Source organism: Heloderma suspectum, chromosome 4 (assembly GCF_057233095.1).
Source record: "Heloderma suspectum isolate Gila_16-S chromosome 4, 16-S_ref, whole genome shotgun sequence".
NCBI lineage: Eukaryota > Metazoa > Chordata > Lepidosauria > Squamata > Helodermatidae > Heloderma > Heloderma suspectum.
The window spans coordinates 242,066,213-242,080,266 of NC_139461.1; the positions used below are offsets into that span (position 1 = coordinate 242,066,213).

General features: G+C 44.2%; 2 protein-coding genes across 7 annotated transcripts in view; one reads left to right on the top strand and one right to left on the bottom strand.

Moving 5' to 3' along the window:
• Positions 1-4,774, bottom strand: part of FGD2 (FYVE, RhoGEF and PH domain containing 2) — a 34,340-nt gene extending 29,566 nt beyond the window's left edge. The window contains exon 1 of one of the 2 annotated variants that reach the window (XM_084848310.1): positions 4,585-4,774. In XM_084848310.1, the coding sequence (XP_084704436.1) occupies positions 4,585-4,652 (68 nt within the window). In that variant the 5' untranslated portion in view covers positions 4,653-4,774. The remainder of the gene's footprint in view (positions 1-4,584) is intronic. The other variant, XM_084848309.1, reaches the window with a different exon arrangement.
• A 3,247-nt stretch (positions 4,775-8,021) lies between these two features.
• The window catches only part of MTCH1 (mitochondrial carrier 1), a 36,441-nt gene continuing 30,408 nt past the window's right edge, over positions 8,022-14,054 (top strand). For all 5 annotated transcript variants that reach the window (XR_014790604.1, XM_084852953.1, XM_084852954.1 and 2 more), the window contains exons 1-5: positions 8,022-8,246; positions 9,251-9,335; positions 11,079-11,185; positions 12,518-12,595; positions 13,467-13,524. Coding sequence is in view for 4 of the 5 variants with exons in the window: in XM_084852953.1 (XP_084709079.1) it covers positions 8,088-8,246; positions 9,251-9,335; positions 11,079-11,185; positions 12,518-12,595; positions 13,467-13,524 (487 nt within the window). In the remaining variant the exon portion in view is untranslated. The remainder of the gene's footprint in view (positions 8,247-9,250; positions 9,336-11,078; positions 11,186-12,517; positions 12,596-13,466; positions 13,525-14,054) is intronic.

Below are 14,054 nucleotides of genomic sequence, written 5' to 3' on the forward strand. Positions count from 1 at the left end.
ACTAAGCCTGCAGTACCATGCTGACAACTCAGGACTTATTTCTAAGTAAACATGCAGAACATCAGGGTGCAAACCTCCCTGCAAAAGTAACTTGTGCTGGAATCCTATGCACACCTTCCTGAGGGTAAGCCTCATTAAACATGATGGGGCTTCTGAGGCATACATAGGATTGTATAAATGAGCAGTATTTATCTCCCTTCCACTTAAAAAAACAAACCCCAAACTCTTATTTTTATTAAAGCCTTCTGTTCATAGGAACATAGGGAGCTGCCTTATACTGAGTCAGGCCCTGGGTCCATCTAGCCCAGATTTGTTGACACTGACTGGCAGCAGAGGCTGTTCAGGGTTTCAGGCAGGATTCTTTCGTAGCCCTGCCTGGAGATGCTGGGGATTGAACCTGGGGCCTTCTGCATGCCAAGCATGCGCTCTCCCACTGAGCCACAGCCCTTCCTATTGCTGGATAATGGCAACTGACAAACAAAACAGCCCCAGATTTGTTTCTTTGCAACCATGTGAACCCACTTTTCTCAAAGGCTTGAGTGTGGAGAAGGAGAAAACCCAACCCTCTTGTCTGTTTGTATAAAGTCCAATACAGTTCAGAACTTCTCTTGCCTACTGAAGAGAATTCTCTTTAAGAATTCCCCAAGATATGCTCGGGGTGGAATAATGAAGAGAAAGAAAGAACAGGATAGGGGAGGGGAGGGAACAAGAAAACAAGAATGGTGATTAGAAATATGCGCAGGGGTCAGGGGTAGAGAGAATTCCCTAAGCCAAATGGCTCCTTTCAGAGGGGTAGTACTTCAGAGGAATTTAGGAGGCTGTGGAGGGTTTGTAAGAATTGCACATATTTAAATTAACTTTATGAGGTGAGGTGGCTGAGGGTTTTTTTCTAGCTTTTTCTAAAACTATAGAACCTATTTAAAAGCCTCAGCAGTTTCTCAGTCATGACGCCACATAGTCCTAATCCTCCTTTTGGAATAATTTGAGTCCTACAGCTATTTAGGAGAAATTAAAGTGGAGGGGGAGAAAGACATTTGTGGAGGCTGATTGGATCCTTTGCTGTACTGAAGCTACTAAACTTCTGCAGAAGCCAAAGTTTCCAGTTTGGGTCAGTAAAATCAGATGCTGTGTGAAATACCAGTATTTCACATGGAGCTCTTTCTTCCCTTCCCTCTCCCCCTTCAAAATCTCATTGCGAGCAAGCTCCCAACATGGGCATGTAAGAGCAGAAAAGTAGGGGGAGAGATTAAAAACAATTAGCAGACTGTGGAAGGAAAGGTGGCGGTCTCCCCTCTAGTTTAAAAGGCTGGTGCATTCACACTGGAGTCCCTATTGGTCTGCCAAGGGGGTGAGTCTTAAGGCCTCCTAGTAACAGCAAGGCTACTGAGCTCAGAGGGAAGAAGCAGGTTTGCATTAAGTGCACTGCTCCAGATCTGAATTCCAAACTGAAGCAGGGTGATTTGGACCAAATCAGTCCAGATCTGAAGCAAGTCTGGATCAGTCCAAAGTGGATTGGATCAATCTGAATTGATTCAGATCACTTTGGATGATTCTGAAGTCCAGACAGCCTGTCTGGGAAATGTAACAATTTCCTTAAGATTAGGAGGGGGAGAGGAGTAGTTAGGAGGGGGGAACTGAGCCTTGGCAAGTGACATCTAGGTGCCAATAGGGCGGAACTTTTAATCCAGCAGTCTCCAGTCACAGTGAGGTGATTGAGAGTGGGGTGCAATCACTACTCTATAAGAAAAGGCTTAAATATTTGGGCTATTTAATTTAGAAGACAAATAAGGGGGAGGGTTATACAATTAAATGGAGTAGTGAAAGTGGAGCAGTGCAATAAGTTAGCTGAGTTCAGTGTGACTTTTCCCCAGGTAGTGTGCATTGTAGCCAAAGAGATGTTTAACATTTTTCTTCCCTTAATGAGGAGCCTCAGGTCAACCAGTGAAGCTGAATAGTGGCAGATTAAGGACAGACAAAAGGAAAGTACTATTTGCGCTTCAAAAAAAACTTACACCAGATATTAGGGTTAATGCCCTCATAATGGTCACCTTTAACACCTTCTGATTAGGATCTCTAATCCCCTGTGTGGCTTGACAGTTTTTACTTTTTGTTTTAGTCTTTGAAAAAGGGAAACTTTATGCACGGCTAGCACAACAGCCACTGGACCTGTCTGAAATTTGGCAGGTTCAGCCAGCTCCATAGGGGCTGCCAGGTCCCCAAATTCTATGCACTTATGTGAAGCACAAAAAAATTATAGCGCTTTGCTTTGACAGATTTTCTTGAATAAAGCAAATTTTATCTGTGGCTAGCACAAAAGCCACTGGACCTAACTGCCTGAAATTTGGCAGGTCCAATCAGCTCCATTGGGGCTACCAGGTCTCCAAATTTCATGTATTTATCATACAAACTAAAAAACAGTATGGTCATTCCTGTTTTCCAATGCAAGTCAATTGGAAAATGTTTTTAAAAAAATGGCAATTAGGACAGCTCAAAAGATCCAGGGCACAGTTCAGAGGATCTGGGGCCCATACCCAGGTGGGCTCATATAACAACGCCCTTTGATCCTAGGGACCATAGGATATGGCGAATGCCCCGTCCAGACACCGTAGACACTGCTACAACTTCAGGAGGGGGAATCTGAGATCAGATTGTTCCCCCACCCCCCAGCCCTTCACAATCACGGTGATAAGCACAGCGGCAGCTGCTTTCCTGAGTTCACAACAATGACAACTGAAGAGCTTGGGGAGAGGGAAAAGGGACAGAGATGGGGGCAGTGGGGAGGAGAGGCCAGAATCCACAGGATCCTATAGCCTCTCCATCGCCCACCCCACCCACAACAAGGTAGAGGCTCATCTAGCTGAAACTATAAAGAAAAGGAGAAATTGGAGGCATTTTCTCCTGCCCTGCCTTGCTCCTGCTCTCAGGGCCTAGGATAGACAGAGGGTTATGATCCTGAAGCTCTCAGTCTATCAAGCAGCAATCCTTTAGGATTGCGTTCTCAAGGGCTCTACTTTTCATCCATTCATTCAGTAATAGGGTTACACCGGGTCAAATGTTTAGAATGTGTAGGTGCTTGTCAAATCTTTGTGTGGGATTATTGGTATAATGAAGTCAAAGAACTAGAATTAAGTCTCAGAAGCTAGAGACAAAGTCACTTCAAAGAAACTATTTGTTGTTGTTGTTGTTCAGTCGTTCAGTCGTGTCCGACTCTTCATGACCCCATGGACCATAGCACGCCAGGCCTTCCTGTCCTGCGCTCTCTCCCGGAGTGTGCTCAAGTTCATATTCATTGCATCGGTGATGCTATCTAGCCATCTCATCCTCTGCCGTCCCCTTCTCCTTTTGCCTTCAGTCTTTCCCAGCATCAGGGTCTTTTCCAGAGAGTTTTCTCTTCGCATTAGGTGGCCAAAATATTTGAGCTTCAGCTTCAGTATCTGTCCTTCCAATGAGCACTCAGGGTTGATTTCCTTTAGTATGGACTGATTTGACCTCCTTGCAGTCCAGGGGTCTCGTAAGAGTCTTCTCCAGCACCACAGTTCGAAAGCATCAATTCTTCGGCGCTCAGCCTTCCTTATAGTCCAGCTCTCACAGCCATACAGGAAACTGCAAAGCCATTTCAGTCACTGAACAGAAACCCTTCCATTCAATCAGCAACTCCCCCAACAATTTGTTTCAGTTTTTGACTGCTCCTTTGAAGCACAAATCTTGCTCAGAGTATACTAATAAACATGAACAGTAGGTTAACAGTATAACTGAGTGTGCAACGTGGGGCCCTCAAAATTTTGTTGGACTGCAATTCCTATCATCCCAAGCTGGCATAGCCAATGGTGATAGATGATAAGAGTTAAAGTCCAACAACATCTGGTAGGCCACATTTTGCCCACCCCTGGAGTATAGTATGCAAACCCAGCAAATAACACAGTGATGTATCATTCTCCACATTTGATTTGACAAATGAGAAAGCTGATACACAAAAGAAAAAAGTGTTGCATTGAAATCATACAATGAAAAAGTGGCAGCAGAGCAGTACTATCCATCTCTTTGTCTTCCAGTTTGTATGGCTGTGAGCTATGCATAGGTGGGAAAGATAGAAGAGAAGGTGCGTCATCTAGGTTAAGATGTGCTACCTCCCCTGTGGTCTGGAGTATTTGAGGCTTCCTCAGAGCTGATGCGGTTCAGTTACCACAGAGCTGAAAAATATACAATCCACAGTTGGGCAATCCCTTTATTTGGACCAACCAAAATGTCACAAAAATATTGAGCAAGTATTCGAATTCTCCAGAACTCTTCTTCAGGCTGGCTGGTACACACAGCAGAGGCTGAGAGAAAGAGGAAAACTAAAAACTACAAAAATTGGGCTGATGTTGTAGCCATAATGTCAAAGTATTAGTGACTGAAAACATTCTTGCAGCCATAACCAAGTCTGCTACTATCTCTTATAGGGGCATTTAAAGGCATATCAGAATTTAATCAATAGCAAATTCACAGATTTCACTATTGCGCTTCCTGGGACTGGAACTTACACAACTTCTTCTGCTCTTAAACCCTGATCTGCATACAACATCCCAAATAAACACCTTGTACCTGAAGTTCTCAAATACGCCCACAAGATTAACCACAGAAGTTGGTGGATGGCTCTGCTTCTCCTCCATCAGGCTGAGTCCTCCTGCCAATCTGAAACTGGTCCTGCGATTCTAAAGTCTTGCACACAAGAGAATCCAGGAGACACTACTAATGTTAATAGCTTGGACGTTCTTTTGCTTGAGATATTTCTGAGATATTTTAAAAAAAAAACTCGACAAACCTATTCAAATTACTGAGCAATTTGCAAATTGTTCTCTGTCGTGTGGGAGAACCCCTTTGTAAATACTGTGGTTTGCTATAAATGGAAAAGTTATGAGGAAGTGCTAAAGGCAGAACTCTGACAGGAAAGAAGCACATTTTACAAATCTTTGCAAGAAATGTGGGACCCTTATTGTAATTTTTAATGCATTTTATTTATTTATGTAAAGGTGGAGCCCTGGTAAAGTGCCATACAGGATAAAAACAAACCATACAAGCCTTTTAAAAACAATACAAAACAATAGCATTCAGTAAGAAAAGAGATTATAAATAAAACCAGCAGCCCGAAAACTGACAAAAGACCAGTAAAAACAGGCAGGTCTTCAAAGCTTTCCTGAAGATCTGCAAAGAAGGGGCCTGACAACCCCCCAATGGAAGCTCATTCCAGAGGCATGAAGCTACTACCAAACAGGCCCTTGTCCTTGTACATACCACCCTAACCTGCCTTGGTGGTGGGCAAGTGAGAAGGGTCTCAGTTGATAACCTCAGAGTGTGGGCAGGCTAGTGCTCTTTTCATTTAAGGCTGGCTCTATCTTGACATGTTTAATTCATGCCTGGTATGTAATATTTGCTTCTGTAATATCACTACATTGTCATTGTAATTTCAGCCTCTCCAAAGTAGCCATGTGGAAAAAACATTTGCTTTTCTAGGGAAGAAATAACCGACAACTTCTTATAGAACTTACTATTTACATATATGGAGAGTAAGATTTACAGGATTTTGCTGTTCTTCTCTTAAATCCAGGTGTCTAACTGTTGGCTGCAGTGCTGGAGGGAGCAACTTCACAGTGCCTTGTACTTCACGCATACAAACGCAAGGGAGCGCCATACAACTACTCCAGTGTAGGCTTTCCAATAAGGCAGTTTCCAATGATAGACACAAATAGTCGATTTACTGATGGACAATTTGTGTACTGACATTGGTAATCCCCCCTTACTTTTGACACCGTGTGTGTTTTTCTTCAGAGGGGTAAAAGTAGCAGCTGTTCGTAGGAGACCATGGGAAATCCCCACCTCACTCACACACAGAGAGAGTAGAAGAAAATACAGACGTTCATGTTCTTTCTATCTCAGTTCTTGTGTAGGGAGAAATGTGAATTTTTGGTGTGTATGTGTCTTTCAAAAGGTGCCCTGTCAATACTTCCTGCACTTTGAAGGGAGAAGCACACTGTCCAATATTCTTTCCCACATATTGCAGATGAAAGAAGCATGCTGAGGGAGAATGTAGTTGGCGACAATCCTGCAATGTAGCCTATTTTGTAGGTTTGGTGGGTCCAGGCTGAGAGAGGCGGCAATTGGGTCAACTCTGTTATACCTACAGATTGCAGGGGAGAGAGATAAGGCTGGGCGACGGAAGTGATTCTAACACTAATGGAATATGATCCCCAAACCGCCCAGGGTGCGGGGGGTGTTACCATCACTTTGTATCATGATCTTCCCAGTGGGGATGAGGTTGAGAGATAACGGCTAACAACACCTTTCTAATAAAGGCTTTAAGAGCCGTCACCTTCTCGCCCTTTATTGGTGAAATAATACAGCATTACAGACAGAGGCTCCGGCTACAATAGCACGGACGTGATATGTTATCAAGGCAGTCAGTCGAACAATTACATAATAGGCTATGCAGGCAAAGGAACTCATCAACAGGGCTCGCGTGTCTAACAATGCACTTCTATGTGCGTCTACTCAGAAGTAAACCCCATTGACTTCAGTGGGACTTAGTCCCAGGTAAGTGCGTATCGTCCGCGATTATACTGAAAACAGTTATTACCACCACCCAGTCAACTGAATGCAGACGCGCCTTCTGCTGCATTCCCTTTCATGCAGACCTCCGCACTTTATCCCCCCATCGGTGCCAAAGGACGCGTCTCAAAACGAACGAAACAACCAGGGCAGTGTATTACTCTACCCGTTGCTTTCTCTATCTTCTTGGACGTTCTCAATATCGCCGCGATGAAGCAACTCGCAATGAATCCTCTTCCGGTAGCATGCTGCGGTGGGCGGGGGCCCTATATCAACGCCCAGGGGTTCCCATAAGTTCCCACCTAGTACTGAGACTACGTTGCTTTTAATATTTCAGAGAAATATTGAAAGGGAGCCTAAAATGTCCTAGTTCCGCCTTCCTACGTGCTCTCCTTGTCCACCCCTCTCCACACATAATGGTATCATCCACGGGCATGTGCAGGAACACAGAGATGGGGAGAGAAGATTAGTAGGGTATGAACTTCGAACAGCGACATTTCTGCACGTGCCAACATCCGGGCACGTTTTGGCCATTTTTTTCTCCCCTGTGTTGACGCCTCCCATGGAAAACAATGAAGACATCCAGGAGCTTTCGCGGACCTCCGGCAGCAGGCGGCCCGGTTAGCAAAACCCAGGAGCGAAGCAAGCTGAAGAGTTCAAGCGCTTTGGTCCAGTTCTTAAGTAGTCGATGGAACACAAGGGTTCTGAATCTGAACGCCGTTGAGCGCCGGATTTGGGCTGCGACCGACAGAGGGCGGGAATTGTGGGTTGCCTCCCGGTGGGAAGGCAGTTTAGGGCACAGTGCTGTGCGCGGCTGGCTGGGGAATGCTGGGCGTTGCAGGACTATTCTCAGTCTAAACATGCATAGGACTGCGCCCTTAGGCCCTTTCCTGTACCCGCTTACCCGGGAGTAAGCCCCAGAGAACTCAGTGGGACTCCCTTCTGAGTAGACACGCATAGGATTGCACTGCGAAGTAAACTGATTTATTCCGCAGCCTAGGGGTGCTCTCTTTGGCTCGTATGGGGTGCAAACCCAAGTCAGTTTCTGCCCCGTTTTGTTTTTAAAAAGGGGTTGAAACTAAAATAAATAACGTTTCCAAATTAAATAATACCTAAGCTAGAAATGGTATGAGTCCCTCTCTTAGCTGCTACCTTTTGTTTCTGTATAGACACGCTATTACCGACACACAGCAACGCTAAAATTCGGGATTCTTTTGTTTTCATTGTTCCTATGAAGAGCTCTCAGCTCCGTCCCCCCGGGGGGGGGGGGGGATAGCATGAGAAAGAGACAAGAAGCTGTATTTCCTCAGACTTGGGTTGTCACTCTACATTTTTCTATCTCTATCCAGGAAGGGAGGAAGTTCCTCCTGCGCCGTGCAACAGTCCTTCGCCGTGCGTGGCGTGATGACGTAGAAGCCCGGTGACCTGACGGGTGCGATCATGTGACGGGCCAGGGCGTTGCACCCGGAAGAGCGCTTGCTCGCTGGTTGTGGGCAGAGGGGATGGCGGCTGTCACAGTGTGTTCCGGGGCGCCTCCCCCCGCCCCCGGGCTGGGTAGGGGACCGGGGCCGGCAGGGGGGGCGGACGCCCTTTTCGTGGCATTAAGCGCCGGTTTCACGGCCTTGAGTCACCCGCTGCTCTATGTGAAGCTCTTGGTGCAGGTGCGGCTGGATCGGAGTCCCTCGATGCCGGTTCCCGGTGGGCAGGGGCTTTTCTTTGGGCACGCGGGCAGCTGTGGAGCAGACAGTCCCAGGAGAGCAGGAACTGCGAGGCACGGCCTTAAAACTGCGAGGTCTTGGTATTAGCTGCTCTGTCTTGAGATGTATCTCAGGATCAGTGGCTGCAATTTGTGTCCAATTATTCTTGGGGCTGTCTTTGATTAGGGCTCCACTTCCAGGTTTTGTGGCAGGGAGATCAGTGCCTCATACGGACTTCCAGTCAATGTCCCTTTTGCTATCTGGATAGATATTTGAAAGTACACCTCAAGGCTGTTGCTTAAAATGGCAGGCTGGGGCACTACATCACAACTAAAATCCACTTTTGATTAGCCGTGTCAGCAACCCGCGAGCCAATCTAACTTGCAAGCCTGTGGCCCAGCCTGCCACTTGGTATGGCAGGCAGGAGTGTCTACCTGCGGGTGGATCTTCTCACTAGTAATTTGCGTGCTATGTTTAAATTTGGAAAAGTTTGGACCTGCTGACCTGCAAAGAGCAGAAATGGAATACATGTGTGCACACAGGGCCTTACCTCCTGAGTTGCCTTCTTCAAGGTGACTAGATATGAACCGGACTTAAGTGCGTAGTCAGTTTGAAGTGGACCCACTGTTCTTTGGCAAAGAAAACATGAAAGAAAGAGTACTAAGATTCTGGGCCTGTAAATAAGACAGTTTGTGCATAAAAGGCTTGGGAATCTGCATAGAGCAACAGCTGAGAACAAATGGAGGGAGGAGGACTTTCTGTATAGGATGGCCCTCCCCAACCTGGTGCCCTCCATATGATTTGTAGTTCAACTGTTAACCCTAGCCAACATGGCTGATGGTGAGGAATTCTGGGAGAGCACCAGATTGGGGAAGGCTGGCATAGGATGTAAACTCACAAGTAAAGATCACTTGTATGGGGGATACTTACAAAAAGTAGATGTTGCCTGACTGGTATTTCTTTTGAAGGTTGGACATGAGCCTCTACCTCCAACAGTTGGTAGAAACTTATTGGGGAGAAAAGTACTTTACCTACCTGGGTTTTTTACATATGGTGAGCATTTCCTAATAAGTAAGCTTTGTCAATGGTCCAATAAGGGTAATACAAAAGTAAAAATGATATGTCAATAGTCATACAGTGCTGATATGATTCAGATAAATCAGTTCTTCACCAAATGCCATTTGTTAGTATTCTGTTGTTTTTGTGAGAACATAAATGGTACATGAGGAGAAGTCTTTTTAGGTCACTTCTATTATTTTAGTTAGAGGTCTTACTCTTGCAAGAATGACAAGCTTGTGTAAGAGCAAAGTGTTAGGAAAGTGAGGAAGAAGTGAGAGCTAAAGCCATATAGGCTACCAGTTTGCCTTAGTTGCATGTAGTTTTCTGCAGCTTTTTCAAGAATGCTCTCTTAAGACTGCAATCCTATAACCACCTATTTGGAAGTAAGTGCCATTGAACGCAATTGGACTTACTTCTGAGTAGACATAGGATTGCACTGTTATTTCTTGATTTTAAGTCTTATAGGCAATAAGTGTTACTCTTTGTCCCATTTATAGTGCCAGTGATGTTATAACAGAAATAAACATGTTCTGTGAAACAGTTTTTGGTGCTTACTTATTGTAAATAATACCTAGTGGAAGTTAAGCCATAAAAACTTCTTGCATCCCAACACATCTTTTTTGTGTTTGAGATACCTGCTTAGATTTGATGGGGATCTTACCCTTTCACTAGAATAGATATTAGCTGTTGGTCATCCAGAATGGTATTTTACGAAGGTCCCTGTCTATGAAAGGCTTTGTATGAATATTGCATATGCAGTTGCGGATTTGATTTGCTTCTTTCTGTCATATCACTTATGTAATTCCCTAAGAGAAGTATTTGGCACCTCTTGAACAATATCCATTAGCAATCTGGTTTGCAGGAGATGGAGAACCTCTTAAAAGGGATGGACACATTTATAACTTGTAGGGTAGCAAAGCTTGCATACATCACAGCTTGCTTCTGGAAGAAGTTTTATCAAAGTGATTCTCTTACTGTGTAAGGGATGATTTGCAGTTGTCGCTCCTTGCTTTTAATCTATAAAATATGTTATTGGTACTGTAATTTACAATCTGGGTCCTTTGCCAATGAAGTTTTCTGTATACTGTATTGCTTTGTGATTGTTTGTTGTATGAACCATGACAATCACTCTGTCAACTCAAGGGCTAAATAATATGGCTGTTTAACGAAGATCATATTGTAGACTTGTCCTTATGGAAATTCATTCTCTCTCTGTCTATTACTCTTGAAATAAAATGTATAACTAGGGAACAAATATTGCTTTACAGCAAGCTAAGAGTTGGAAAAGTGGGAGCAGTCTTATTTTACTACTGTAACAAACAACTACAACATTAAAATATAAGTACACTAGGAGCACATATTAATTGTTTCCGTTCTGTCCAACCATCAGATGGTTGTAATAACTTAGGCGCCATACGATTCCTTTCAAAACATTTTGCAGAATATAACTTGAATCCTTTGGGGTGGAAGGAGGGAGCACAACTAAGCATGAGTTAAAGGAATCTTCACACTCTGACCTAGCCCAATAAAATCCATTATACTTCTTTAAGGTAGGCAGACCACAGTTGAAAGATAAGTTGAAAAAATTCAGGCTTCTGTCCATGTTATGATGCCAGTATCAGCAGACAGTCTAATGCTCTGAGATATGTATTGTTTCGGGTAGATATTTAAGTCAGCGGAAAGTTGGAGCTCCTGAAGACTGATGCTGAAGTGACGCCGCCGTCATTTATTCCCTAGCCAGACACGTTGTGGAAGTGGATGGGAAGAGGGGCCTTTTCCGTGGCCTTACTCCTCGCATCATCTCTAGCATTTTATCCACTGTAAGCCGAGGACAAGTAAAGAAGGTAAGGCACAAGTTTGCTCCATGTGCTATGTGCATTGAAGGCTAATTGTGTGGCAGATAATTTGGGTCAGCATTTAATTATAGGTGAAGTCTCAGCTGGCACCCCTGCCCTCCGAGGTTTGGAAGGGATTGAGCTTCAAGAGCAGCAGCAGCCACTCTGGTTGTGGGAAACAGGCTCGCTCTTTAACCAGAGGCAGGAAATCCTTTTACAGACCCCGGGGTGCTAAACTCTAAGAGCTGCAGCCAGCCTTATAGTAAATGGGCACCCATCCACCCCCCAAGCATGTGTTTCACTTTTTAAAAATTCTGTGAACAATTTTCTGAATCCTCCAGTATTTTTTTTAACTACAGTTAAATCTTGATGGTCCTCCTGGACTGTATTTTAAATTAATTGATTATTAAGTCACCATCAGGCTGCTTTAGGAATGTCTGAATGCCCCCAACCTCCCTAAAATAATGAGGTGCTGATCCTCTCTTAGTGACCTTTTATTTCCTGTGAAAGCCGGCTAGTTTGACGCTTCTTGGCCTGTTCTGCTTTTGACAGTGGGGCTGTTGATTTCACTTTTCTAATCTTCAGTGACAGCTCCTCATTAAGGATGGGAGGAGTGCTGCTCTGTCTCCTGCCAAGATGACTTGGCTGCCTTCCACTCCATCCCCTCCTGCTGTGCACAGGAAAGCTCGACACCGTCTGATTCAGCTGCGCAGGCTGCCACCTCCCTCCCTTCTGTGCATTGCTTGGAAGGGGGAAGAGAAGCTCATTCATGCTCCTTCAGAGCTTGGCTGGTGTGGGCTTCTTCGTGCAGCGGCCACTGCTTTATACACAGGGTGGTGATCAGGAGGCACATGCATGCTTCCAAGATGCGAGTTTTCAAAACAGGCAGCAACTTCCTTCTCCATCTCTGTGAGGTGGAAGGAGTTGTGCAGCCCTCTGTCCTTGCAGCAATAGTGTGGAAGGAAGGAGATGGTGGTGAAAAGGGGAAGCGAAGATAAGTGTGGTTGCCTGGATTCAAATCTCTGCGCCACCATGTAGCTCACTGAACAGTCTGAGGCAATTCACTGTCTCTCAACTTAACTTGCCTCACAGGGTTTTTTATGACGATACAATGGGATAATCCCACCCCATCTATGCTCCCCCAAACTCTTTGGGGGAATGGCAGGGTACAGATGTGAGAACTCCTATCCCCACCAAGCTATATTTATCTGATGTGGAGAGAGGGTCTTGGGAGTTCACTGGTAGCAGGGCCTCAATGATACATCAGGTGCTGTTGCTCATCATAGTAAGGTCTCTGAAGGGAGGTCAATATCTACTTGATTCCTGTTTTTTGTATCCCAGGCCTTTCCTTTGGAGGATATGGAACATGTTTCTAACAAGGATGATGTGAAAACATCCCTCAAGAAAGTGGCGAAAGAGGTGGAACCCACTGAACGGTTTCTCTTTGTTTTATCTGTTACCTAGTGCTTGAGGAGCGCTTTACATTTTAATGAATAATCTAGACAGATCACTATGAAGTTTGATTTCCCCGCCCGCCCATCTTCCTGTAAGACTAAGCCTAGTTTGAAAAACTGCCTTGGGCCAACATTATGAGAAAGTGGGAAAACGCTGTATGAGCAGTATGAAAACATGGACACAAATATTTGCCACCAGTAGGCTCCTCTAATATTAAATAAGCATATATACTTCTGAGACATTTTACTGTGGTTATACAGATTATTTTGAGACTGCTAAATGTGGAATGGTTTATCAGGAAAATGGAAAGATAGGGTCAGTCGGATTTTTTAAGATGTCAGCCCTTCCATCATTCACGCAATCAAGAAGTAAAATGAAACACTAAAAAATATAATAAATGGCATAGTTTAAATGTGTATCAGACTGAAAATTATACTCCAACATATTTAAGTTATGAGACTTGGAAAGTTTAAAAGAAAATGAATTTTTGCCTTCAGATGTAACTCTTCATACATCTGCAGCCTGGGTGTACACTGGAGGTACAGTTACAACTACTTCTAATTGCAGCGATTTCACAGTCTCTCTTATCTGAATTATCTGGGTTACGGTTACACTAGAATGAGCCTATGTGGGAGACAGGGAGTGACTTAACGTAATGAAATTAAAGTGAGAGTTACTGCATTCTATGTAGTTCAGCAAATAGATCTGTGTCAGGGACCCGGAGGTAGGGGGGTAATCAATTTCTATACCTAGACCTGCTAATTAGGATCAGTTGCAGTCAGGCCCATTTCTCAGAAGGTAGTTCACATTGTCCCTTATTGATATATTTTATCAGACGTCCCATGAGATGATGATGCAGTGCGTATCAAGGGTTATCTCTCATCCACTGCATGGTAAGAGGTGTAGTCTCTTCTTCGGTCTCTTTCTCAGCTGCAATATTAACTGTGTAGATAAAGAATCAGTTCTTCTTGGTCACTTGAAAGCAATTGTTCCTTACATAATTCGCAAGGATAATCCTAATCTTGACTGCATCTGAGCCTGGGTCAGTCAAGTCTGAGATTGTTTTTTGCAGTGGCAAAAACAATCGTCCCTTTTCAGGTGTTAAAACCAGCACAGCAAGAAATATAATATCACTAGAGACTGTTGCTGTGAATGGTTAACTCTATTCTTATTCTGCAGATGTTTCGCTCAGTTTAGAAATGCAAAAGGCATACTGCTAGGGATGGGGGAGAAATTGCATTTTAATACAAACCAAACTATTTTGCACTTTCCAAACTAATACATGAACCAGAACACAATTCTTTTTCATTTTTTGCACTTCTCCAAATTTTGCAATGCGGTTCTCTGATCAGAAATTGTGTACAAAAATGTGTACGCTAGGGCAAATTGCATGCAAAAATGCATACTCTAGGGGAAATTGCAC